Below are 26,499 nucleotides of genomic sequence, written 5' to 3' on the forward strand. Positions count from 1 at the left end.
TTTATCTATAAACATTATTATGACTTTTTTAAATATAAGTCTTTGCCAATTATTCAGCTTCATGACAGGAAGGATAACTTGCACCATGTTTGCAACAGTGGCTGTTTATACACATTTATAATGTATTACTAATATGAATATAATGTATTACAAATATGAAATACTGTTCTAAAAAATATTCTGGTTTTCTACTTTGAAATTTTTTTTTTTTTTAGATGAAGCCAGTGATATTGCCCCAGTCCAAGTCAGCTACACTTCTTCAAAAAGCTGTCCTATTACTGATGAAAGTTACGGGTGTCTGGCATCAAACATTCCTGCTCTGGAATTGATGGCTTTGTATGTAGCAGCTGCCATGCACGACTATGATCATCCTGGGCGTACAAATGCTTTTCTAGTGGCCACTAATGCACCTCAGGTAAAGAACCTCTGCCTGCAGAAAATTATTTGTTTCCGTCTGAAATCAGTATAAGGAACTTTTTTCTATTCTATATCCCTAAAGTTAAGTAGTTTAGGATTTAAGGCCCAATTTAAGAAATGGAGAAATTAATGTGTAATACACTTGTGCAATATTTTTTTTTCTTTCCTGTTAAATTCTAGTGTGTTTTGTATGCATTGGTTGTGTATGCATGTAGAAACAACTCTGAAGTTGCAAAATTGAAAATATCAACATAAACCAGTGCAGGATAGAGTAAAGGATTATTTCATAGTCAGCTGGTCCTAGGTCTGCCCAAGCAGCTATGATGGCTATTTGGATCTCTCTTGGTAAGTTACAGACAAGAAACTTAAATAATACTAACAACATCAACAACAGCAATACATCAGAAACTGGTACAGCTTGTTAGGAGATAAAAACTTTGAAAATGAAGTTTCCAATCAGTTTTCAACAAAAACTCCTTACTACAAAGAGAGTTTGGGATGCAGGCACTTATTTATTTCTGCTAGAAACACCATGCAAGGATGAGCAAAACCAAACAACACAGACATCTGTCACCAAGTTTCAAAAATACAAGCATTCTTCGAAAAACTGCTAAAATCATTGGCAAAATGAAGTTTTTTTTCAGGTTCTGTTTAATTTATATTGGATTAATTATTCTCTAGGGTGTTTTATATAAACGTGGAAGCTGTGAGTAAAATCTGCTATTGTTTCTATATTTTAGTTAGCTCGTTTACAGTTAAAATTTCTGCATCAGCATTAAACAGCCCTTTGAAAACCAGTGATACTTTGCACCATTTTCCATTATGACAGTTCTTATATGTTTTGGAGTCCTTTTTGTGGTGTGGTTTTTAATTGTTACGTTTTTTTTTTTTTGTTTATTTCTTTTTTTTTGTTGGGTTGGGTTTTTTTGTTGCCTTTTTTTTTTTTTTTCCAACACAATTAAGAGGAAATAAAAGCATATACTCAGATTTCTTTTTTTTTTCTAGTTTTCTTTTTTACATCACTGTGTGACATGAAACACACACTGCTCCACACATACATTTGCAAATTCTTAAGGAGTTTGTGTCTGTGTGCCTACAGTCTGACTGCAGCTGTCACTTAGACATTGTTAAGGACTTTCAAAAAACCAAAACTTTTCTAAGTGTTAAGTTTGGGTGGTTTACCTCATCTGTCAATTTTCATGTACTTTAACCCTAAAACTAGAAGACAAAACATAATTTTTAAAAAAATTATTTTTACCTACTGTTGTTTCTGATTAGCCCTTAAACTTCAGAATATTTAATTATAACTTTAAAACCTCCCTGTGTAATTTACGATTCTTTGCTTGTTTTTTTTTTCTTTTTTTTTTTCCTGTAGGCTGTTCTCTACAATGACAGATCAGTCTTAGAAAACCACCATGCTGCATCTGCCTGGAATCTTTTCTTATCACGACCAGAATACAACTTTTTATCCAACCTTGATCACGTAGAATTCAAGCGCTTTCGTTTCCTAGTGATTGAAGCAATCCTTGCCACAGACCTCAAGAAGCATTTTGATTTCCTTGCAGAATTTAATGCCAAGGTTTGTTCCACTTTGGTGTCTGCACTGATCTGGTCTTGATGATGACACTATCATTGCTTCTCCGTAATTGTCAGTTTTAATCACATGCATTTGAAGTTTTATATTATTTAAATTTAAGCTATTAAAATGCAAGGAATGTCTTTCCTTTGTACCAACCAGCTGTAGATGGTTTGTAGATTGCCTGATAAACCCATGGCTGAAGAGTTTTAACTGGATGTCTGTGCCTCCCCCAGGTGAATGGCATGAACAGCAATGGCATAGAATGGAGCAATGAGAACGATCGCCTGCTGGCCTGTCAAATATGCATCAAACTGGCTGATATTAATGGCCCAGCCAAAGTCAGGGACCTGCATCTGAAATGGACTGAAGGCATTGTCAATGAATTTTATGAACAGGTGGGTATGGAGAGAGCAATTTTCTCTTTTTAATGATGGGCAGATGATTTATTTCTTTGTTTTATCAGCGGTTTAACTCAATTTAACTTTATTCCTTGTTTTCAATCTTCAGGTGAGGTATTTCCATCTTCTCATTCTGAATACTGAAAATTATTTTCACAGGTAGCTTACTAACATGATCTTATAGTTTCTAATAATTGTGTTAGAAAAGAAGCTCCCAGCCAATATTCTCCATTTTTCAGATATTAGGGGGTTTTTGAGGGGGAGAGCTTCTTTCCTTAGGATGATGCTGATAAATCAAAATAACTTCTTTCACTTTTGGGAATTAAGTTCACAGATGTGTTTCTAGGTGAAAGAATATGTACAAAATCCACGAAACTGAAAATGTATGTTCAGCTCTAGGACTATCAGGTCCATGGAAGTGCTGAGATAAGTAATTATAGCTCAGATTTTTCTATGAGCAACTGTTCAATGTTTTTATTCTCCAGTTTATAAAATAGGGAAAAAACTCCAAAACAAACCACTTTACTCTGGATGTTATAGCTCATTTCATTCTTCTGTGGCCTTGCAGGGGATGCCATTACCAGCATGCCTTGCTAGGGCTGATTACTCTGCCACTTGCTCTGTTCATCAGCTCAGCAATTGAAGTTGATCTCTCCCTCCTCTGCAGCCATCCTTTAAAGGCAGAGGAACAGCAGCTCCTGAACTAGTTCTCCATCCAGAACAAGCAAAGCTGGAGGAAGGATTATGGACTGTGCAAGTCTGAGCCATCATGGGCCTTTATTTTAAACTGGCCTAATTACATTTTCATTCACTTAGTCTGTAAAATTATTCTCCCCAGTAAGAAGATATAATCCGTGTGATGGTTCATGGAATCACGAAATATCCTGAGCTGGAAGGGACATCAGGAGTCATCAAAGCCTAACTCCTGGCCCTGCACAGGACATCCCAAAAATCACACCTTGTGCCTGAGAGCATTGTCCAAATGCTTACTGAGCTCTGTCAGGCTGGTGCTGTGAGCACTGCCCTGGGGAGCTGTTCCAGTGCCCAGCCACCCTCTAGGGCAAGGACCTTTTCCTGATATCCAGCCTAAACCTCCTCAGACACAGTTTCGTGCCATTCCACTGGGTCCTGTCACTGCTCACTGGAGAGGAGAGATCAGTGCCTTCCCATGCACTTCCCCTCGGGAGGAAGCTGGAGCTTACTCAGTTCATTAAAAGTAACTTTTAAAATAAGAATTTGCAGTAAATTTTGTGAGAAATCGTGGTAAGTTTATTCATTTCTTTTTCAGGGTGATGAGGAAGCAAGTCTTGGATTACCTATAAGCCCCTTCATGGATCGTTCTTCTCCCCAGCTTGCAAAACTGCAGGAATCTTTCATCACTCACATCGTTGGCCCCCTTTGCAATTCCTACAACGCAGCTGGGTTGCTTCCAGGACAGTGGGTTGATGAGGAGGAGGAGGAGGATGCAGAAAGCACTGAGGATGATGATGGTGCACAGTTAGAGAGTGATGATGAAGAAATGGAAGATGATCTTATTTTAAGTAAGTCTTTGTGCTTCTGTTGGTGCTTAGTTGTCCTTCAGACATAGCAGTGACAGTTGAAATTGTGCAGTACAAATCTTGTCGATTTTGCTATTACGCTGCTTCATAAATTTTCCTCTTTTAATAAAGATTTTGTTGCTACCAGGACACTTGCAATTTAAAACAGAAACCTGTTGATATCCTTTGCCATGCCACTGTTTAAATATTCAAAATAATCATTCATGTGGCTTGCTCAAATTTAGACCTTGCTTGCAATGCGCCATCGGTTTTGTACGTGTAAAATACAATTACTGGGAATGTCAAACAATCCAATGTGCTTATCATTTTACAGAAGCTCAAAGAAAAAAAGGTAGACGAATATTTTGCCAGCTAATACACCACCTGGGTGAAAATCACAAAATATGGAAGAAAATGATCGAAGAGGAAGAAAAAAGCAAATCAGAAGGAGCCAAACTGCTGACTGAAATCTCATCTTTACCTCAAGCAGACGACATTCAGGTTATTGAGGAAGCTGATGAAGATGATGAGCGACAATTAGGAGAAGACAAGACATGCTAAGGGAACTCCAGTGGAGTCCAGTGTGATGACAGCCTATGTTTTTTCCCCACTGTGCTGACTTCAGCCTGATGCAGTTCACATAAAATCGAAAGGCCTTAATACTGTGAGAGGATTCTTTTTGCTCTGGTGGAATCCCACTCCTATGCACTTTCTCCACACGCAGAATACGGAACTTTGTTCAGAGATTGAGTATTGTATACCATGATGCAAAGTTCTTTATGCCTTAGTTGGTATAAAATATCCTGATATAATGCTGCCTTGCTGAATATGGAACTCTTCTTTTCCTTGAGGTACCTGCAGTTTTTTTTAAAAAAAAACAACATTCAGTGACTTTGATTACCAAAGTGGCAAGAACTTATCGCTAACAAGGAACCGCAGGATGAAACCTAATGTTGTCTTGAGTTGCTTATTTCATGTTGTTTTTGAACATGAACGAGAAAAAAAGTCTGTGCCTACATGAAAACTATGTTACTGCTGCAGTGCAAGCCTGTTGTGGGGTGTCTACCTAGTGCAGTAGTGTGCTTCATGTAGTCATCTCAGAGCAACTGTTCAAGGACTGTGACATAAATGCTGAATTCTGATATTTGTGGTTTAAAAAGAGGAAAGAAAATCCAGGTGCATCTATTTCTGATGCTTTTTATTATTGTGCATAATCTGATGTTTTATTTTTGCAGAAAATATTCAGGTTTGCAGTGGATGTTCATGATAATTCATTGAATACAAGGCCATTCTCATCTGTTGCCTTGCTGTTTTGTGGTAGAATATTAAAAACCTGTTCAGCTACTTAAATTATGAAGGAATTTTATTCTTTTAGTCATAAATGATGTTGTATTTCCTGCCCTTACTCAGGTTCACATTTAAAAACAAGTCAACCACATCACAGATTTTTATCTTGCACCCATTTCCCATATTAAATTTTAAGGAAATAAGATCATATCTCATTTATTCTTTGTATGTAAAGCTTTAGGAGAATTAAAGATTTTTTTTTTTAAGACATAAACTGCTGTTTCAAGATAGCTTTTTTAATTTGCCCCACACTTTTTCTTCCATCACAGACACAGCTTTTATTGCCTTAGAGTTTGATGTACATCCTGAAATACACGTATGGAAACCAGAAGGTGGAAATTTATGTAAAGCCTGATACAAGATAAAAATCACTGTACTGTACTACATTTTAGATTGCTGAGTTTTAAAATAACGAACTTGCACATTCCACCCCAATGTATTTTTAGAAACACTACCATTGTAGGTCTAATTTGTAAACAAACAGACAAAAAAAAGTCATAAATTAGGCTACAGGTAAGCAAGCCACAGATAAGCCTAGTTTTAAAAGTGCTCCTTTTAGTACTAAACCTTTAAATGCTGTGTAGTTGAACTGAATAAAACCCACATGCATGTGTGCTATTTCTAAATGTGTCTCAGCATATTTGTGTTGGCATCAATTGACTTGGACAAAGAAAAGATAACCTTGTGTAAACTGTATTACATTATTTTACATAGATTTTCATTCTGCTATTTCATTGGCCAGTTTTAATAACTAAAAGGTTTGGTTTTTGAGGGTTTTTTTTTTTGCGTTTTTCACTAATAAGCTTTTTTTTGGATGCACTTAAAAGACCACTGAAATGTGCTTTTGCTATATCTTCAGTGCCAAATTCCCCTTTGCTGCCATTATCACTATCACTGCAGGGGTTTTTTTGTAACATGAGCAGCGTTCAACCAGATATTTCTGTTGTTAATAAAATGTTGCACTCTTGAAGCTGGCACTTAGTGGTCATACACCTGTATTTTACATTTCTTTGGGAGTATATTTGTCTTACAGATAATGTGAAGATTAGAAAAATTCTGATTCTTTCAGAATGCTGTATTCTCAGCATTTTGTATTTAGATAGTGTGTTTGTGTACATAAAATATCGGTTTAATATTGTTTAATATCATTTCACTTTGTCTGAAAAAATGATACTAATTAGTTTGCCTAAAGTTACTGTTATATTATTTTACATTACAAGTTTCCATTTTTATTTGCCCTTAAAATGTCATTATTTTAAAAATAACAGAAGTATAACAAGGCAAAAATTAAGATTTTATTTTTACTAGAGCATTGGTAGGACTTAGATGTGGTGACATCTTTGCCAGCAACTTTCTTATCTCAGGTTTCTCTTAAACCCTTTAGGAATACTGAAGCAATTTTAAAATCCAGTCACAAGCAGCAAATCTCAGTGTTTAATAAACTATAATGCTAATAAGTATTTCCAATTAGATATTTCCAAGTTGCAATAGCTTACTTCAAAGATATGTTTAATTATGAACGTGTTCTCAATCCACTTTAAAATGCCTGGTTTTTATGTGTGCACAGTGTGTGACTAATGGTTACTCTAAGAGCAAAGGGAAAAGACTGGAAAAAAGTTAACAAACTGTACAAGTGCATGTGGCTGTAACTAAAGGTGCCTTAAATCTTTCAAAAATGGTAATGGAGGGTCCTCTCAATGCTGATTGAGCCGTTGTCCAGAATAACATCTTTCCATAAAAGGCATATCATTCTTGAATCTGTGATCATACCTCAGTAATTCACAGCTACCAGAGGATGCTGAGTAGTGCTGAAAACTATGCAAAGGAACACACCACTTGAAACACTTTCTAATGCAATACTACCTCTTTTTTTCTCCGTTTTTTTTTTTTTTTTCCTTTTTTTTTTCTTCCAAGAAGTGGACCAAATTAGCCTACACTGAAGTGTATACCATGCAGAATACAACTTTTCTGTATCATATTGTCAGGTTTGAATCTCCCATTTTCTCACTGCCTTGTTTTACAATGTCTGTTGGATTACTTGCACCCATGCACACAGAACTAGACCTACCAAGTTTTCTGTAAGGACAAAATTCTCTCTGTGCTTTCTGGAGCCCTCTGGATGTGAAGGAGGTGCTAAACCAGTAAAAATGAATAATTTGGAACCTCTTCTTGTGAGTTCTTCCTCCATGACAAAGTGAAATGGTGAGTGTAAGATTCCAAAAGAAAGGAATGGTGTAGCATCGCTCCAGGTAAGTCTAGACTAACAAAGTTTGTGTAAGGCCTGACTTGCTCTGTGTATAGAATCATTTCTTTGTATTTGCATCCAGTTTTAGCCACAACCAGTGGCAGGTGAATCAGCAAAAGGAGTTAGCAGAATTCCAGAGCTCAAAGTTTTAGCTGTGGTGCTTGCTTCTGGTGTAGATGCGGTTGGATCTCGGCTGCTGGATCCTTTGAAAGCATAGACAGAATATGAGGTAATCCAGGGTGTGTTATTTTCCATAGAGGGTGTGGAGTCCCCCTCACTGGAGATATTCCAGAACCATCTGGACACAATCCTGTGCCATGTGCTCTAGGATGACTCTGCTGGAGCAGGGAGTTTGGACCAGATGACCACTGTGCTCCCTCCAGCTTGCCCCATCCTGTGGTTCTCTGGCACCAACATTCACATGGGCAGCACTTCCCCTTTTGTCCAAAATAATTTGATTTTTGCAGAACTGTAAGTGTCTCATAGACTAGTAAGTGTGGGAGCAGGAATCCCAGTCTGAGAGATGTTTTAGACTAAAAGGATGGAATTAACCTGGATGAACTAGAAAGAAGAGGTAAGGATGGCACAGACACACAAATATACTAAAGATATTCAGAAGAGAGGCACTGTTTATTGTCTCAGGCCAGTTTGTATTTAAAATACTATAGAAACAGTATGCCTTTATCAAGTCAGAATAGTTGTTTTTTTAAAAATGAAAAGAAATGAAAATGGTAATGGAAATGATGATGCAATTATCACAACTTAAGCTGTGATACACTTTTAGGAAATTGATCCTTCATTGGCCAATAAAGATTAGATGAGAGAAAACAAATATACAAAGTTGACTAAATGAGGTACAAAAGGAACGATCAAGACAGTATTTATTTTGCTTTTTTCCTCCAGCTCTCTTCAGAATTGTGTCTCTGGACAACGTGCTGCTTCATTCATGTCTCTATTAAGGCAAATGAAGTAATGAATTACTTTCACTTTTCCAGTGAGGAATTTTCCTTTTGATATCTTCTGAAGTAAGTCTTTAACTTGCTATAAAATTATACTGTGGATTCTCAGAGATGAAGCTGACAGAAGAACACAATTGCTCTCTATCTGATCTTCATTTAATAGGGCTATAAGCAATCAGTTTATTTGTCCTCTGCTTAATGAGAAGGAATAACACATTTTTAGAGGAAAGAAAGCTGATGAACTAAGCTGCCACAGGATAAACATTCCATTGCACTTGGCTTTAGGTATGTAAGTGATTGACATTTACTTGGTTCTGTGTGACACTTCAGACACCCTTTAAAAAGGGCAACACAACCAGAAATGTTTGGCAGGAAGGTTTCTTTTGGAATCTGTACACCACGAGATCATCTTTTGATTTCTGGACTTCAAGAGATCACAGGTGGTAGCAACTGGTGGTAGGTTCTACTGCACAGGCTGTGCTACCTGGCACAGATTCTGTGGAATCTAATAGAGTGAAAATCTTCTAGTGAGGTGAAACCTTTTGTCTGCTGGTTTATCTGTGAGGTTTTGGGGGGTGGGGGGGGAAGGTAATATTTAACTAACCCAGCAAATGTTGGTGAGACACCACGGTGTTTGAAATGATCTCTACCATTCACCTTGTGATTTGTCCACGTTCTAAACATCCTGCCAAAAAACAGGTGATGAGTCACTTCTGACTCATCTCTCTGGATCAGCAGAACCCTTTGCACCTTGAATGAGATCAAAATATCTTCATTTTAATTGCATATGAAACAAAAGGTAATGCTTAGCTTAAAATGCAGGTATCATACCAAAAATACTGAGGATAGGGTTGACATTAATTATTGCAGATGAGGAGCAGAGTGCAGATTTTGTCCCCTGTGCCAGTCAGATGTGAAAACTTGCTCCTATATATAGTCACTCAAATGGGCTTAGCATGCCCCTTTCTTTTATCCTGACATTCATCCTACTAGGATTTATTAATCTGTAGTATTGCCAGTTTATCTGACTCATATTAACTGAGCTTTCCTTCAGTCAAAGAAGTGGATAAGTAAGGGATAAGTAAGCCCCTCTGTCTTTGAGAATGGGTTTGTAATAATTTAATTCAATTCATCATTACCAAGACTTGACCAAAATACTGTTTCTAATTTCAGGTGCCACACCCCCAGGAAAAACACCTGTCCTTTAGACAGATTGAAGAATTACAGTACAGCCCAGTGAGACTGATGACATGGCCTGAAGAGAAGGAGAAAGATAAAATTAATTGAAAAGATTTTTTTTTTTCCTAGTCTACAGAAAATGAGACTTGAGTGAGCTATTCTAAGGTTACCTTGTGAGACTGTTTCAAAGAGTAATCAGAATAATGCTTTCAGTGTTTATAGTGTTTAGGACAAGAAGTAACACCTTTGGGTTGCAAGGCTCAAACATGACTGATTGTCTAAGGATTGAAAAGGCTGTGACTCACTGAAATAGATTGTCTTGGGCTACTAAGCACGTCTCTGCAAATAAAAAAAGAAGTCTGAAAAATAGCTTTTAGTAAAACTGTTAGTGGACCAAATGAGTGAACTGCATAACTTACTGAGATCCTCTCTGAACCTGTTTTTTAAATGCTAGGACTAGAGTAGAGGTCTGATATGGAAACTTTAAATACCAAGAAGAAAGTCTGCACAGTTATAGAAATAATGACATTCAAACAACAAGAACTGGAGGCATCAAGTCCTTTATTTCAGTAAATATTAAAACCTTTTTGTTTTAAAAGTGTTTGACCCATAATCCATCTCCCACCAGAAAGAGTCTTTTCATTTGTTGAGAGAGCTAGAATCCTCTTGAAAAAATAGACAGGATTTGAACCTTAGCCAGAGATAAGAATCTGTCTAATTGTCATATTGTGAAGTAATGGAGAGACAGTAGCCAAAATGTTTTTTAAAAATATTATTATCTAAAGCTAGCTTGCTAAAGCTAATTGTATTTTAAATATTTGTCAAGCTATGTGGGCCTTTCTAGATCTTAAGGAAGTGCATACTTAAGACGTTGGGAGGTGTTGGATGCTTTAGAAGATGATGTAATTCATATACTTAGGAATAGAATTAATATAAGTGAGTAGGGATTTTTAGACGGATTTTAGCTCTTAGCACTAAATTTTATTCCAATCAAAAATGAATTATTCTTACAGTTTCTGTATAATCATGAAGTTCATTATGGCACAAAGAGCTTGAACATTTCATAGATTATACTTACAATTTGTGGTAAAGTGAACGCAACATGAAGCTATGTTGCATTTCTCTCTACAGTGTGGCAGTTTAGACTGTACATTCCTTGTGAGAGAAATGGTGTGTCTGTACAAAATGTAAAATGAAATGGAATAAGATCTGAAAATGCCTTGAAGTGGCTTTATAAAACAACTTTATGCTAAAAAAAAAAAAAAAAAAAAGGCAATTAACCAACTTTCTAAACTATATAAGCTAAAGAGCGGTTGTAAGTATCAATTCTTTTCCTGGAAAAATTAGGTTTATAAAATTCTGCTGTGGTGCATGTTGAGCACTATTATTATTATTATTTTAAATTGAGCTTATTGTGTAAGTTGAAGAGAACCAAAAAGGCATTTTGACTCCTTAAACAGGGATGCCTGTGGAGAGAGAAAACTTTTTTTTATTACCTGAGAATAACTGGAATTCTTTCAGATGTTTTATCCATAGTGATTCTATTCCCTAACTTTCATTCCTTACTGTGTGAACCTGTACCTCTATTATCTATATTAGTGAGGGACCTGAACAATGAGGCATCCTTTATCCCCTTGTTTTGGTGAGGGTATAAATGTCCATGAGACATGGATGAGTGAATCCTGTTGTCTGTAGGCTAATGTGGATAATGTGGATAAGCATCTGCACAAATTAACTGTAATGTAAAAAACTCTTAAATACATATTTTTTTTCATGCTTTTCATGAATCCTAGTTTACATAAATTAAAAATATTTTCTTTTTTTTTTTTTTTTTTTTTTTTTCATGAGTGGAGAAAAGAAAGCCAGCACCTGAAAACAGCAGCAGAATAAACACTAAGTTTATTCTGTTTTCTGGAATATTGCTATAGGCCGGTCTACATCACATGTAAAATTTTTGGCAAGCAGCCATCTGCTGCAGTAATAGCAAGATATTGGATTAGCTTGCACATTCCTGATATGCTCCCATTATTTTAATGGGTTTAATCTATTTGGAATGTTACTTATTCGGAAGAATGTAACAAATGTAACGTCTCCTGAAGCCTGGCAGTCTTCCGAAGGAATGACCACGCTGAGTGTGGGTCCTGCCTAATTCTAATGACATGGAGAGAGTTGACAACCTTCAAAAATGCCTGAAGGGATAATCCAGAATGGGGAGAATCTGCTGATGCCCAATTTACATTGTTATGAAAGGGCAGAAGAAGGCAGAAGATTTCCAGAGCCGTAGTTTAATTTGATCTTGATTAGACAGAGGGTTTGAATTATCAGGCCCAGTGCCAAAAAAACACCCAGGACAGCTCGTTGGTATGAAAACACATACTAACCTTCTGTGAGTACCTTCACAGACCAATTTATGCCTAGAGTTCTCCTTTCCAACTCTTACTGAAGAGTCCTCTGATCTTGGCCATGTCTTTTCATCAGTCCATCTCTCTCAGCCAAATGCAAATTCTGATCTGGAATCTTCCCCATTATGATTTCCCCCCCGTTTATCCTGAATCTTTATGTTTTTACATCCAATGCATTGTAACTAAATTTACACAATCTATTTGTCACTCCCTTTTCAAAGGGGTTTTGCTATTTTTTACTGTGTTTGTCTCTAAGCTTGCTACTTTTCCCATGAACTTGCTCTCTTCATGATGACATAATCTGCCTCATCTACTGTCTAGTGCTTGCACAAACCCTTGAGCTCAATTCAGGCTAAACACATTCTGGATACATATAAAAATATATCTCAGTAAATTTAAACTATTGACTTTCAGAGAAGCAGTGATGTTTCTTGAACTTTCTGAATGTTAGTTTCTGAATGAATTAATTAATGAAAGTTCCTGCATTTATTAGGTTCAGGCTAAGGATGTGTTCATCAGTATCACTGAAAGTGCTGGAAGTTCAGGAAATTAAGTGGCAATGAATGAGATTTTTCTTCAGCATTTTTTCAGTGTCATATATGACATGCTTTTCAGTCTCTGGGGATGCTGACATGGCCAAAAACAACCCAAAAACTTAAATGTAAGGCTGGACATTTGGAAAGGAGTCTTTAAGACACTATGGTGGTTCTGACTGCAGCTCTTGCAGCAGTGACACTGGTTAATATATCAACCTTTAATCCCAAAACAATGTTAAATAGCAGCCAGCTACTATCTGTCCTAGGTATTTCAGCTGGAATTATCTGAGCATCCCACCAGGAAATTATGATGAACATCTGGCTGGCTACTGTAATCAATGTTGATACAGTGGAGAGGTTCCAGAGGACTAGGAAAAACTTCTATTATGTCAATATTTCAAATTATTAAATTGGATCATTAGGATAGTACTAAGTCAGAGGGAAAATAATGAAAAAGTTGGTAGAGAATGAAACATGTAAATATGACTAATACTGATACAGATTTAGAGAAGAGACAGTTTGTCAAACGTATTTGATTGCTTAAATGAGACCATAAGTTGGCAGATAATGGTAAAAGTTTGGATTGATATTCTGAGGCTTTTATAAGGCATTTTGATTTAGAAACCGGAACGACATATAATCAATATGGTTCTCATTAAATGGATTAAAGACTAGCCAGGAGTTAGATCTCAAAATACCTCAGCAAAAGGGAATTGTAACTGGTCAGCTGCATTTTGAGCATGGTTCAAAGAACTGCATGAACTGGTTCTTGATGCTTTTTAATCCTCCCCCCACTTCAATTAGCATTGTTTGAGCCATGTTGCAACCAAAGGATGGCCTAGAGTTCTTAAAACCCAGAAAGCAAGATTAGGTACTAAACAAACTCTGATTAGGTACTAATTAGAGTACAGGGTTGGGAACAAAGGGAGGAGTGCCATGAGTCCAAAACTAGTGCTGAACTCTTCAAGGTTCTTTCATACTGAAGGCACCTAAGTTCAGTAGATTCCACAATTCCTCCTTAGGCATTACCCAAGTTTTTCTTGGTATCCAGAAAAACCTTGATCATGACTCCTGACCCCACTGCTTGCCAATGGCTTAGCAGTGGTTTATTCAGTTTTCCTGGTGTGCCCAACGCACAGCAATCAGGTTTGCCTCCTTCCTCTCTTTTTTTGAATTTTAAATCTTCTCTACAAAAGGCACTTTTTTCAGGAAGTGGAGTAGCTTGTCCAGCCTCTTCAGAGAAACAGGAACTTGTGTTAGAGCTGCTCTCTGTGAGACGTGTGGGTAAAATAATCTGGACCTGCTGCATCTGAAGTCAACGGGCTGTTATGTGAGTGGACTGTATTAGCTCTCTTTGCTTTTTCTCTTTTGCTCTTTCAAAAGAAAGGAGGTATTTCTCCTCAGCATAAGCTAAAAACATCAAGTCAGCAGACAAACGCCAATTCCTGCCTTTCAACTTTCCTGCAGCTCCAAGTTGCAGCACTGTGTAAAAAGTCAGGTCAAACACTCAGCCCTGTCCTTAAATAGCTGCGTGCTTGTTTTGTTCTGAACCCTGTCCTGAGGCCCTCTCTCCCCCCACAGAGGGGACTAAATACTGTGTTTGGAGTTTCAGCTGCTTCTGCAAGGTCTGCAGGCACAAATCTTTATCTACCAATAACCACAAAGCAAGAGCTGGCAAGAAAAATAAATGAAGCTGGCAGAAGTCAAGTGTAGCCCTTACACATAAACTTTGTGCTTAAAATTAATTTAAAACCTGTTTCTCCCCATCCTATTGTGCTTGCCCTCCCCAAAAAGTCTCCCCTCTGGTCAGAAGGGCGAGGAGTCTATTTTCTTTACTCGAAGTATGGTTGCATGTGACTCTGCTAACACAAATACTGACTTTTTCCGACTATTTAAGCAGAGATTAATCATTACATAGTACTTTGTATTGGGAGGCAGTGGAGGACAGGTTTCTGGAAATGCAATATACTGGAGAAAAAAAGTCCTGTGATTGTCAGGAGGATGGCAATAATTGAACACTTTGAGTATGATGCTAAGTGAGATGCAAGCCATAAAAGACCTTTAAAGTGAATTCACAGTTATTTGATTCACTAGAAAATTATCATCAACTGGGAAGACAGGGTAAGGAGAAAGAAGGATTAAAATGCTTTGATAGACAATCTGTCAAGGCTGGAAAATATAGTTTATTCTTGGTTACAGATATTTAAATAGACACCTTTTAAAGTCCTTTTAACTATGAAAATTTAATGGATAATTATAAAGAACGGCTTAGCTGGAATAATGGAAACGATATTTCCATGGATGAGTTCAAGCATAAACATTTTGAACCATATTCTCCATGCTTATGAAAATATTCTCTCAAAGTAAAATGGCTTGCTAAGTAATTAAATATTTAAAAACTGTATCAGAAGTTAGATTGAACATAGTCTTCTGGAGTGAAAACATTCAATTCATACAGGATGCATTCCACACCTTTAGTTCAGCTCTGGTTTTTTTTTTTTTTTCTTTGAAAACCGAGTAAAAAAAATGAATAGTCCTTTAAATCTTTGTTACTGTGGCTTGAACAGGTTTAGGACTAGAAGGCAAAGTGGATCCTGAGCTGTATCTTGGAGCAGTGTGCTCCAGCTGCCCACCTCAGCCCTTCCCTTCACCGTCTCTCGGCACAGATGAGGTAGGGCTGTGGTTGTAACGTCATCCCTAATCTTGGCTTCAGCTCTGGGATCACCCCATGAGGAAAATGCAGATGAAATCGTTGTAGCAACGAGGTGAAAAACAGAAACATTTCCATTCGAGCCAGCTGTTCTCCAAGACAATGTCTTCTTCCTGAATTGAAATAGAAAGGTATTAAAAAGATTTAAGATACCTTCAGTCGCGTTTTCGCTCTTATGATGAACAGGAATGGTCATTTCTGTGTTCTAGGAGTGCTGGAGGGTAGTATTTTGTAGGAAGGATAGGTGATAACTTAGAAACTGATTTTAGAGAATTTGTTCCTCACAAATGCCATTGAAACCAATTCTGTAGAACTGATTTAGATACACTTGTTACTCTATCTTGTCTTGAAGTGCCAATCTAGATAGAAGATGTTTTAAAAAATGACATTGTAAATTTTAGCCTTTTGCCCTTATTATTTTCTTAATTACATCTACTGCCAGTCATTATTAATTGGCTATTATTAGAACTTTGTAGGGAAGATTTTTATTAGTTTATGTGTAATACTGAGCTCATCTATATAAAATACGCTATGCTAAAATTTGTTATCTCCAGAGCACATTATATTGGGTATCTTTAAATGGAATTATACTGGACATCTTTAAATCAGAACTGAGGATATAATTTTGTCTCTTTCTTGCCATCCCTTACGCTTTACACATCTCTGGATTTGTGAAAAGGATCAGTGGAAAGAATTGCTCTTACCTAGGGAAAAAGGAATAAACGCATCTTTCTTGACAAACTGCCCATTACTGTCCAAAAACCTCTCAGGAAAAAACACCTCTGGATTGCTCCAGTACTTTTCATCGAAGTGAACAGAGTAGAGGTTTGTGATGACTGTGGTGCCTCCAGGAATCGTGTAGCCACGCACAACAGTGTCCTTGGAAGTTGCATGGAAAATCCCCAGCGGGACTATGTTACAGAACCTCAGGACCTCGTGCAGGACAGCCTCGGTGTAGGGCATCTTGCACTTCTCCTCCAAGGTGGGCATTTTGTTTGGGCCAATGACAAGATCGATTTCTTTCTGAACTTGGCCTGTTGGGAATAAAAGCTGAGGTTTATTTTGTAATAGCCTTCACATTTTAATTTAAGCTAAAGTATTTGTGTATATACACACATTTTAAAAGAATACTGAAAGGTGATGTACCTTATATAAAAAACAGTAGCTTACCAGCTTTTCAATTTAGAATCTATATTCCTATCCCTGGTTAGTGTTATTATCCCCATTCTGAAACAATGGGGAAATTGATATTAGAGTGATATTTTTTGGTCAAAGTACCAACAGTAACTTTCCAAGTTATCTGGGCCTGCCTTCCTCCAAATCCTGGAAGCCCCAACTGACCCAAGCACTGCTGAGGTTTTGGCAGGAAAAGTGAAGTCAGTGAAACCAGAAACGTGAACTGTTCACTTCTACAATCCAAACTTCTCAAAATGTCTGGGCTAACACTCAGGCATCTATTGCTGTCTTACTTCAGAATGACTGTAACCCATCTTTCATTTTTAAATGCCATTTCTGTCCTTCCAAAAGTATAACTATTCCTGTCCATCATATGTAAATCTGTTGTGAACTGGGGCACTTAAGAATTGTACCTAAATTGTTAACCACAACCTGATTTACATTTTTGCTGACACTTGTACGTTTTTAATTTAGTTTATTACTTTCATATTTAATTACATTTTCTTATTATTTATTAACTACATAGATTAGTACATCTGCCAACAGCAGATCATGCATCACAATGCTAAACTTAAATATATTAGAAATACTTAAAAGTGTTAAAGCTTCATAAAAATGTATTCACAAAATAATATGTGAAAATTTTATTATGACTCTTGACTTTTGATATACTCTTTGTCTGCCTTCCACCTCTGTCCATAGTATATCTGGTAAATGATACAATAGAATAATATATACAAAGCTTTTTTTTTGTGATGATTATGGATCAATGCACCACTTTGTAAAAGCATTTTAAATTTGCAATAGGAAAGCAAATCGGTTCCTCAAAATGTCAATTTTCTTACCTTGAATGTTTGGATAAAGAGCCATAAATAACACTGCCCATCTTAAAACATTTGTTGTGGTTTCTGTTCCAGCAATGATGAGCTCTCCAACGGAGAAAATTAAATTTTCTCTTGAATATGTAGATTCTGGGTCTTTTCCATTGCAATCCATCTCATCTAAATATGCATCTACGAAATGTCGAGGTGACTGAGGCTTCCTATTTTCAGAGACACGTTCAATAAGCTCATGAAGAAACTCATAGACTTCAGCTGCATTTTTAAACAGCTGCTGGTGTTTCCCAAATGGCAAGATACCAATCCAAGGAAAAGCATTATATAAAAATACAGAAGCACTAGCAGCTAATTCAATGTTTTCACTAAAAATCTCAATCATGTGCTGAAATTCAGTATCTTCGTATGTGAAACGTTCTCCAAAAAGAATCAAATTAGTAATGTTTGAAACAGCATTTGTTATCAAGTGCTTAAGATCAAAGGGTCTGCCTTTGTATGTCTCAATGGCATCAAGAAAAAACAGAGATTCTTCTGAAATTTTGTGTTCAAAGGACCTTTGACCATATCCAAAAATTCGAAAGCTATTTACAGCTAATTTGCGGTGTTCTGTCCATCCTCTGCCATATTTACTGTTCAGTAAGCCTGAAAAAATATTTTGACACAGTATTTTATGCAATGCTTTATTTTTCTTCCCCCATAAGATAATAAAATTATTCAACAAGACAAGAAATGAGGCAAAATATTTCAGACATCTTTGCCATGGAACGTAGTCCACGAGTGGCAATCCTTTCCAAGTCATATCTTTAAAGAAGCATCAAGCATTTTATCAAAGGACATCAAGTAGAGAAAATGGCTAAAGGAGATGCTTCATGTGATTTGTTCATCTATGGGACCAAAATGACATTTTTATACAGAAGACATTAGCACTCACCTCCCATGTTTGTCAGCTTCTTGAACAAGGGAAGAGACGGCCTGTCTGCAAAAATTTCACTTTGATGGACGAGGCATTCCTTCACTGCATCATAGCCATTCAGCACAACAGCAGATATCCCCCCGAGATCAAGGCTAAAGATCTTTGGGGAAAAAAAAAAAAGGAATAAAAATGTCAAATGCTATTACAACCCAATCTCGAGCACAAGGAATGAAAAAGTGAAGCAACGCTGAACATCAATGCGAAATGCAGAGTTGAATAACCTTCAGGAGGGCACACAGGTGACCAGAGGTGGCATTACACAGGAGAGTCTGGGGTGAGCTAATTTGCTTCGTTAAAAGGTAAAATTAATTAGCCCACACTACATTCTGTGCTTTGCTGGGCACCTAAAGAAACCAGCTCTCCAAATTAAGGACTGGGGACACTTTCACATAGTCCTTAGGAAGGAGTGAGAGCCAAGGTGACAGGCAACTACCGAGAGCAGAGCCCAGCTAGGCCCAGCGCCCCTTTCCACAAGTGGTTAGCTCAAGGTGCTTTGGAGAAAGGTACAGTACAGCCTGCAGAAGGCACATACAGGATTAAAAATAAAAATATTAAAATCTCAATCTACATTTTAAAACTTAAAACCGAGCCTTAAGTCAAGACTGAAACCTTAGCTCCCTTTCCACACATTCCCTCGGCATTAGAAATCTGTATTTTTACCGTTACAAATCTTTAGATTTTTCTCCATGTCAAAGCTGGTGACCTCCACAATATGAAACTGCGTTAGCCTGATTATACATTCTGTGACAACTGGGTTGTCACCCAAAGGGTTGTCAGGCACTGGAAGAGCATTTAAAAGCTGTGTACCTGTGGCATTTGGGGTCATGGTTTAGTGGCAGACTTGGCAATGCTGGGTTAGCAGTTGGAGTCAATGATCTTAAGGGTCTTTTCCGACCCAAACTGTTCTATGAGTCTGTGACTATTTTATTTTAGCAAACTTGGTATTTTCCCTGTTATAATGGTTCTTCATTTTATGTGTCAAGAAGATCATGCATACTAGTACTCCTAGTATATTTCTGCAAACCATTTGTGAGTTTTGTGTACTTTGGTCTAGGTTATTTATCTTTATTTCTATACCATAGTTTTTTTTTAGACTCTTTGATTGTATTTTTCCAGAATCTCCCAAATCCTAGTGTGCTGTTTCCATGTTCCCTCAAACTCTGCAGGATCCTTTCTCAGAGCAGATGACTAAACCTCCACACAGCATTCCAGGCAAGTAAAAAGCTTGGTGTATTTGACAACACATTCCCCTTCCTGTTTCCATTCCATTTTTTCCTAATATTTTGCTTGAAGAACATTTACTTTTAAAAATTATTATTTTTATTAGATCTAACATGTTAGATCTAACACATTAGATCTAGCTCGGAGTTAACTTCTAGGAAGCCCGTAAGAGGAGACTGGCTGTTTAAATGCTTGGTGTGTTTGACAACACATTCCCCTTCCTATTTCCATTCTAATCTAGTATTTTACTTGAAGAACACTGACTAGTTATTATTATTATTATTATTACCAAAACACGTTAGATCTAGCTCGGAGTTGACTTTTACACGAAAGCCCGCAAGAGGAGACTGGCTGCTTAAAACTGACTGACGGAAAGAAACGCCCACTATAGAAGAAAGTACCAAAAGAGAAAGAAAAAGAAGAGCGATCCTGTTATACAGTTATAACTGTAAAAACTATAATTGTTACACAGTTACTCTAGCGGGCTGTAGGTATCTCAAACATCGCGCTGAAGGTATTTCGAAGCACAGTTCCGCCAGAGCCCCGCGCTCCCGCTCCCGCTGCCGGCAGCATCCGCCCGGGGCCGGCAGCACATCCTCCGGCTCCCCCAGCCCGGGGAAGTAAAAAAACATGCCCGGGCTGCCCGTGCCGGCCCTCCCCGCCCCCGCGGGCCCCGGGCCGGCGGTACCTGCCCGTGGATCTGGCTCTGCCGCCGCAGGTAGAGGTGCGGCTGCTCTGCGCCCAGCGCGGGGATGTTGCCGAGCAGCGGCAGCCCCGCGGGGCCGGGCGGGAAGCCGGGCGGCCTCCGCTGCTTCAGCAGCTGCCGCACCACCAGCGACAGCAGCAGCGCCAGCGCCGCCGCCAGCGGCAGGAGCCAGGTGCCGCTGCCCGCTGTCGCTGTCGCTGTCGCCGCGCCCGGGCGCGCCCCCGGCTCCGCCGCCACCCGCATCGGGCCGCCGCCGCTTCCCCCGCTCGGGCCCGGCCCGCCCAGCATCGGCCCGGGCAGGCTCCGCCCGCCGCGTCAGGAGACACGCTGCTTCGGGGCTGGTTCGGCTGCTTTGGGTGGCTTTTTTATTTTTCTTCTTTTTTTTTTTTTTTTTTTTTTTTTTTTTTTTTTTTTAATTTTTATTTTATTCTATTTTATTTTATTTTATTTTATTTTATTTTATTTTATTTTATTTTATTTTATTTTTATTTTTTAAACTTTTTGTTTGTTCGTTTTGGGGGGGGTTGTGTGTGATTTTTTTTTTTTTTTTTTTTTTTTTTTTTTTTTGGGTTTTTAGGTTTTCTGGGGGGGGTGGGGAGGGGTCGCGTGTTTGTTTTTCTTGTTTGTTTCTTTTGGTTTTGTTTGTTTGTTTTGTTCGTTCCTTCGTTTCCCTCCCTTTTTCCAGGAATCAACGCGCAGAGTCGGTCCCTCGGGGTTTAGGCGCGGTTGAAACCCGGCGCTGGCTGCGCGCTCCCCCCGCCGGCCGTGGCGCCTGAGAGCATGGAGCCAGCGGCTCCCTGCTCCTTGGGAAGTCCCTGCGGAACCTCGAAGGCGCAGTTCCCGGGTGTCTTTCCCACGGACACTTGTGGCTGAAGGCCGCGGTGATCCCCAGGGGCCGATGTGCACAGGTTTCGGGCGCTGGGTGGGTGGGCGCGCCGCGGGGCGGTGCCCGCGGGTCCCTGCAGATCGCACACGGAAAGTGCAAAGGTTGTTGTTACTTAGTGGGATGATGGCTCAGGAAGCAGGGCTTGAGCCCCAGCAGAGGCCAAGATCGGGAAGGCAGAGGTCGGGGAGCAGTTGCTGTGCCATGTGACATTCTTGGCGAAACACTTCATAAACAAACCCAGATTTGCTTCCAGTCACACTGGTTTTGTTATTACATCACTACTATGTTACAAGCAGTTTTAGGAATAACAGAAGCATCCTTGGCCCATTACAGTTTCTGTGCCATGTGTTTCTAACTTGAGATGTCTTTCTCGTTGAATTCATCTTAATAGCTGTACATAGATTTTTTTTTCTTTTTAGGAACATTGATAAGATCTAAACAGATGAGGAAATTATGCTGATGGAGCTCATTAATAACCTGCTTCCATACCAGCATCCTGTATCAAAATCTTACCAAGTTTGTCAGAATACAGAGAAGTGGCTTGAGCCCTGCTGGAGGTTTATTTTTTTTCATTCTTCTCCCAAGTTATCTCTTCATCCTTTATTCCACTTTGATACTGCCTGGTGTCCTAAATATTTGGGTCATATCTACCAAAAATACCAGTATTTTCAATGTCAGTGCCTAAATAATTCTCACCAAGGGTAGGAGACTCAGGACCTCAGGTTGGCCCCAGTCAGAGGAAGAATGAAGAGACATTGCCAAGGAGAAATTGCCAATGTAAGATGTGCATGTGCTTAAGTAGCTGAGAAAACATTGGAAGAGGTACTATTGCTTTGATTAATTTTTGCAGCTTATCTTCAGTGTTCTGTTATTTAAGTGTTTAATACCCAAAGTTATAGATTATCATGATTTGCACTGCATCTGGTAAGACAAGAAAGGTGATTAACAGTTTTGGCAGCAAGCATTTTGAAGGGGGGAAAGGGGGGGAAATAGTATAGGAAAAAAACAAGAAGAAGGGAAAATGATACAGAAAAAAGTCCAAATATTTGACTAAAAATGAAGGAATAGACTTGTACCAGGGGGAGAGCCAAGAGTATTTGACAATTATCTTCAAGCAGAGAGAGAAAAGTCAAAACTGACCTTACCATAGTGTTTGAGCCCTGGGGATGGAGAAGAGACAGTGATGTTAACCACTGTAACAGAGGAAGGGAAACTGAAGAGCACAGTTACAGAAAAATAAAATCCATTTCAGTCAAGCCAAATGCTGAAAGATGGTGAATCAACCAAGATTAAAGATCCGAGAACCTCTAAAAGTTGTGTGATTAAATGGAGGTAAAAAGCACCAGCATGGACAAAGATGACTGAAACTTGTCAAAAGTAAGTGATAAATAAACCCTTGTAGACAGATGAAATCACTTAAGGATGCAGGTTTAAGGATGCAAGACTACAATTGCTGTCCAAGTGCAGGATTCCTTGCCAGTTTCTGATTGATCTTTTTATTTTTAATTTTTTTTTTCATTCATTCATTCCTTCAGAAGTGTGTGGGCAGCTTGTGCTGAATTGCTTCTTTGGGAACGTTTTACTCATCTTAATCATGGGTGATCAAATGAGCAAACCTATAGGATGAATAAAGGTTTTTTTATTTCAATTACAAAAATGATGTCTGAGTAAAGAAACCCATTAAAGCATGTATCTTTATTAAATTCTAAAACATTCTAGTCATCAAGTTTTACAATTACTTTGCACTGGAAATTCTGGAAGCAGAAGCCGGAGTAACAGGAAATGATTGTGTTCCTGTCCTCTCAAGAAAATCAGAAAGCAATTATTTGGCTTTGTATTCTTTGACTACACATAATTATATATAGCTTTGACTTTTGAAGAAATATAGTGCCTGGTGTGCCTGTTCTCTGAGTAGCCATGTTAAGATCTTGATGATAACTCTGGGGAGGAAAATTAAGTTGTCTCCAAGGTCCATTAAAAATTTCACAAACTTGCACTTACCTACAACTTTGAAACAGGCTCTGGTTTTATTCTTCTTTTAGCTGGAAAACAAGGTAAACCTTTATCAGGTTCAAGTGTTTCCCATTCCTACAGTAATGTCTCTTGTTCAGTGAAATCAGGCCGTGATTTATAAAAAAATGCAGAAAAACAACTTCTTTACAGACAGATGTGTAAAGATTTCACTCCTTGCCTTTGATGGTGGACTGGGGAAAAGAGAGAGATGTCTACAGAGGTATGTAACACAGGCGTGCTTGTCATGAAAGAAATTAATTTCATAAGCCCACTGACAAGTTTATTCATGCACATGTTCTATTCCACTCACAAAGCTCTTTTAAACCTAAGTCAACCTGGTGAATGATCAACTTCCATGTTACGATTACCTCCTGAGCCAAGCCTGTAATGATGCTGATGTTTTACAGGTTTTCTAAAACAGAAAAACACATCTGATGTTTTCCATTGTGAATCAGGTGGGTGACTGCTGAGAAAACACTCACCTTCTCCCTCAGTCATATCCTTTTCCTTAGTCACAGTCTCACTCTGCCTAAACATCTCATGTCTGTCAAGCAGACTCAGAAGGCTGAGACTGGCTTAACTTCAGAAATAGTTTTGGCATGTTGTATTTTCCGGTTCTTCCAGAGTATACTTAGGTCAATTCTATGCATAAATTTAGAACTTCATCTTTTTAATTGACGGTCTCATATGACTATGAGTTCCGAGAAACTCTGCTGAAAGTAGATTAGCAAGTATTATGTTGTAATAGCCTTTGCCTCCACATAGTATTTACCAGCACTGAAAGGAGAGAGATCTATTTTAGCCCCAAATTTCACTGAAGGCAGGGGCTAAATCAGTGCTGTAGGACCCGGCAATGCCAGGACAACTGCACGGCTCTGGGAGCGACAGAGGAAAACTCTGAGTTACCCTGTAGCTTCATCAGACTTCAGTATTGAGGCAAGACAAAGAATGAAATGACGACACGGGGACTTCCGCTCTTCTGACATCCTGTAAAAAACATGCCAGGATTAACTTGAGGGCTTGAGAATCAGTTTCTCACCCTATTTTCATTGACGTGCTCTGACAATGTATAAGATAGTATCTTATATGTTAACATCACATCGCTTGTGCAAGCAACGAAATCCAAGTTTTGTAACCATGCTATTGTTTAACAGGATTTTTTTTTTTTTCTGTTCTGAGGTGTTTTTTTCAGCTGTCATTTTACCTGCAGAATGCAAAAATATGGGGTGCAAGTAGGTGCAGATTATGAAACATTTTCTGAGTGAGATTTTCCTCTGTAGTGCATCCCCTCAGTGCTACCCTGGGAATGCTGCAAGTCTGACCCTGACTCTGTTGAGTGTGAGGGGCTCTCCTTGTCAGCCTGCTGGAGGTGTAGCTTGGGGCAGAACTGGAATTTTGCCAGCTGTCAGAGGGAAGGAATGTGTTTTCAGGTGGCAGGAGAGGGCTGGAGCCTTGGTAAACCTGCTTGGAGACTGAACTGAGCAGGACAGAAGATGACAAAGCCATACCAAACTTCCCTGTGGTCTGCCCCTGCTGCCTGGCCAAGAAAACCTCAGTGCAGGACAGTGTGGCCCAGTCTGGTTTACAGAATCATCCCAAACTGGATTTTGAATATATCCAGGAAAATTGTCACAAAACCTACAGAATCCTTTGGGGTTTTTTTACGATAAGAAGATTTCAAGGAGATTAAACCAATGCAATGCTGATCTTGTGTTTAAAAATGTCTTTCATAAATCAGTCTTGGAGCTTTTCTAAGGCATCTTGGAGAAAAAATTTGCTTCCAGAGTGATTCATAGATTTTTCACTAATTAGCTCAACAGCAGTTCCACTTTCTGAAAAGCAGGCACTGAAGCAGCCTAAATCCAGATTTAATGTCCATTAAAAAGGAAATGCTTTAGTGTTGGGATTTATATCAGTGTTCTGGTTCTCAGGAAAGTACTGCATTTTTATGAAAAAGAAGCTTTTATTTTTGGGCCAGATTCAAACCAAACCACAAGATAGATTGGTACAATATTATTTATGTGGATAAGCTTGATGTGAGCTTATACTAAATCTGAATGTGGTTTTTCAGAGACTATGGGAGCAGGATTGAGGAAATAATTTGACCAATTAGGGATGTAAATTTTGCAAAACCAAATGCCTACAAAAGTTATAGTGTTGGTTTCTGAATTTAAGCCATTCTCCAGCTATTAAAATTAAGGTGTCAGAGAAATTGGAGGAGAAAGATGTGAAGAGAACAAATGTAATGGATCATGTTCCTTTCCCAGAGCATCTCTCCTATATATGTCACTCCTGACAGATGTTAGAGTAACATACTGTGAAATCCTCCACTGAAAGAGGTGCCATAACTGCAATGCAACCTATTCTTGCCTGGCATTAATCTCAGTTGTAGAAATGTGTGGCGTGTCTCCTTTGTTGCCCTTCAAGGCTATATATATATAAAATAGTACCTCATTGCAGATTGCTATTGTTTCATGACAAGTATTTATACTTCTGTGATCACTTTCCACCATAGTCTTTCCTCTGTTACATTTCCCTGATCTTTGAGTTTGTTTTCCTAAATCAATACATGGGATCTCTGATAACCCTTACTGGCATTTTTCTGGACTTTCTCAAACTTGCCCAAGTCTTTTTGACCTAGACCTTATTAGCAAAAAGTAGAGTGTAAGGATTACCTCCAAGGCCTCAAACAAGATGTTCCTGCTAACATACAGCTTGCTTTTACAGCAGCACAACACCACTGACTCCAGCTTAGCTTAATTCATTTTCTGCAGAACAGGTTACGATGAAATGTTAGAATGTTAGCTCTGCTCACCTTGCCCCACGTGGCTTGTAGAGTCTTCTGAAGGACTCAAGCCAGTGCTTGCTGGCTCTTCACAGAGACAGGATCCTGGATCAGAAGGACCAGGCATCCACCAGAAACTCAGAGAAATGACTCCCCTAGGTACTCCTTCTAAAGAAAGAGCTTGTGGTTTTTACAGCTGCCTTTATCATAACTCATCCTTACCTGAAACATCTTGATTAGTTGTTACGAAGAACAAACTCAGAGTGGGCAGAGACCTGAATCACACTCACTCCCTCATGGAGAACTTACTGTGTTTGTGGATTGTGGCCTCATCGCTGTCTCCCTTTTCATTTTTGTAGAGTCCAGTTTTCTCTGATACAAACAAATCATAGGAATAAAGATTTTACCTGTACAGCTCACAGTCTTATCTTTCTTGAAGAATCACATCTTAGTATTGAATAAAAAATTGCACCATAATACAAAAATGTGAATTTTTTGTTTAACAGCATGTCAGCTGGTAGCATTTCAAAACTTCACTACAGTGTCTGTGGCTTCTCAACAGAATGGCAATATTTATGGTAGAAAAAATGGTC

General features: G+C 38.6%; 2 protein-coding genes across 3 annotated transcripts in view; one reads left to right on the forward strand and one right to left on the reverse strand.

Moving 5' to 3' along the window:
• The window catches only part of PDE3B (phosphodiesterase 3B), an 83,489-nt gene extending 77,584 nt beyond the window's left edge, over positions 1-5,905 (forward strand). The window contains exons 12-16 of the mRNA XM_066320813.1: positions 216-415; positions 1,793-1,996; positions 2,230-2,391; positions 3,683-3,935; positions 4,267-5,905. Coding sequence (XP_066176910.1) covers positions 216-415; positions 1,793-1,996; positions 2,230-2,391; positions 3,683-3,935; positions 4,267-4,493 — 1,046 coding nt within the window. The 3' untranslated portion in view covers positions 4,494-5,905. The remainder of the gene's footprint in view (positions 1-215; positions 416-1,792; positions 1,997-2,229; positions 2,392-3,682; positions 3,936-4,266) is intronic.
• Positions 5,906-14,763: 8,858 nt separating this feature from the next.
• Positions 14,764-20,465, reverse strand: CYP2R1 (cytochrome P450 family 2 subfamily R member 1). 2 transcript variants are annotated; one of them, XM_066320806.1, is made up of 5 exons: positions 20,205-20,465; positions 18,254-18,395; positions 17,332-17,964; positions 16,015-16,344; positions 14,764-15,423 (listed from the first exon to the last, which is right to left on the reverse strand). In XM_066320806.1, exons 1-5 carry the CDS (start codon positions 20,463-20,465, stop codon positions 15,248-15,250), a joined length of 1,542 nt encoding a protein of 513 aa, XP_066176903.1. In that variant the 3' UTR covers positions 14,764-15,247. The 2 variants fall into 2 exon arrangements, with proteins under 2 accessions (XP_066176903.1, XP_066176904.1); XM_066320807.1 differs by lacking the exon at positions 20,205-20,465 and having other exon boundaries at positions 17,332-17,528; positions 18,254-18,342.
• Between the last annotated feature and the right edge of the window lie 6,034 nt (positions 20,466-26,499).

This window comes from Sylvia atricapilla, chromosome 6 (assembly GCF_009819655.1).
Source record: "Sylvia atricapilla isolate bSylAtr1 chromosome 6, bSylAtr1.pri, whole genome shotgun sequence".
Taxonomy (NCBI): domain Eukaryota; kingdom Metazoa; phylum Chordata; class Aves; order Passeriformes; family Sylviidae; genus Sylvia; species Sylvia atricapilla.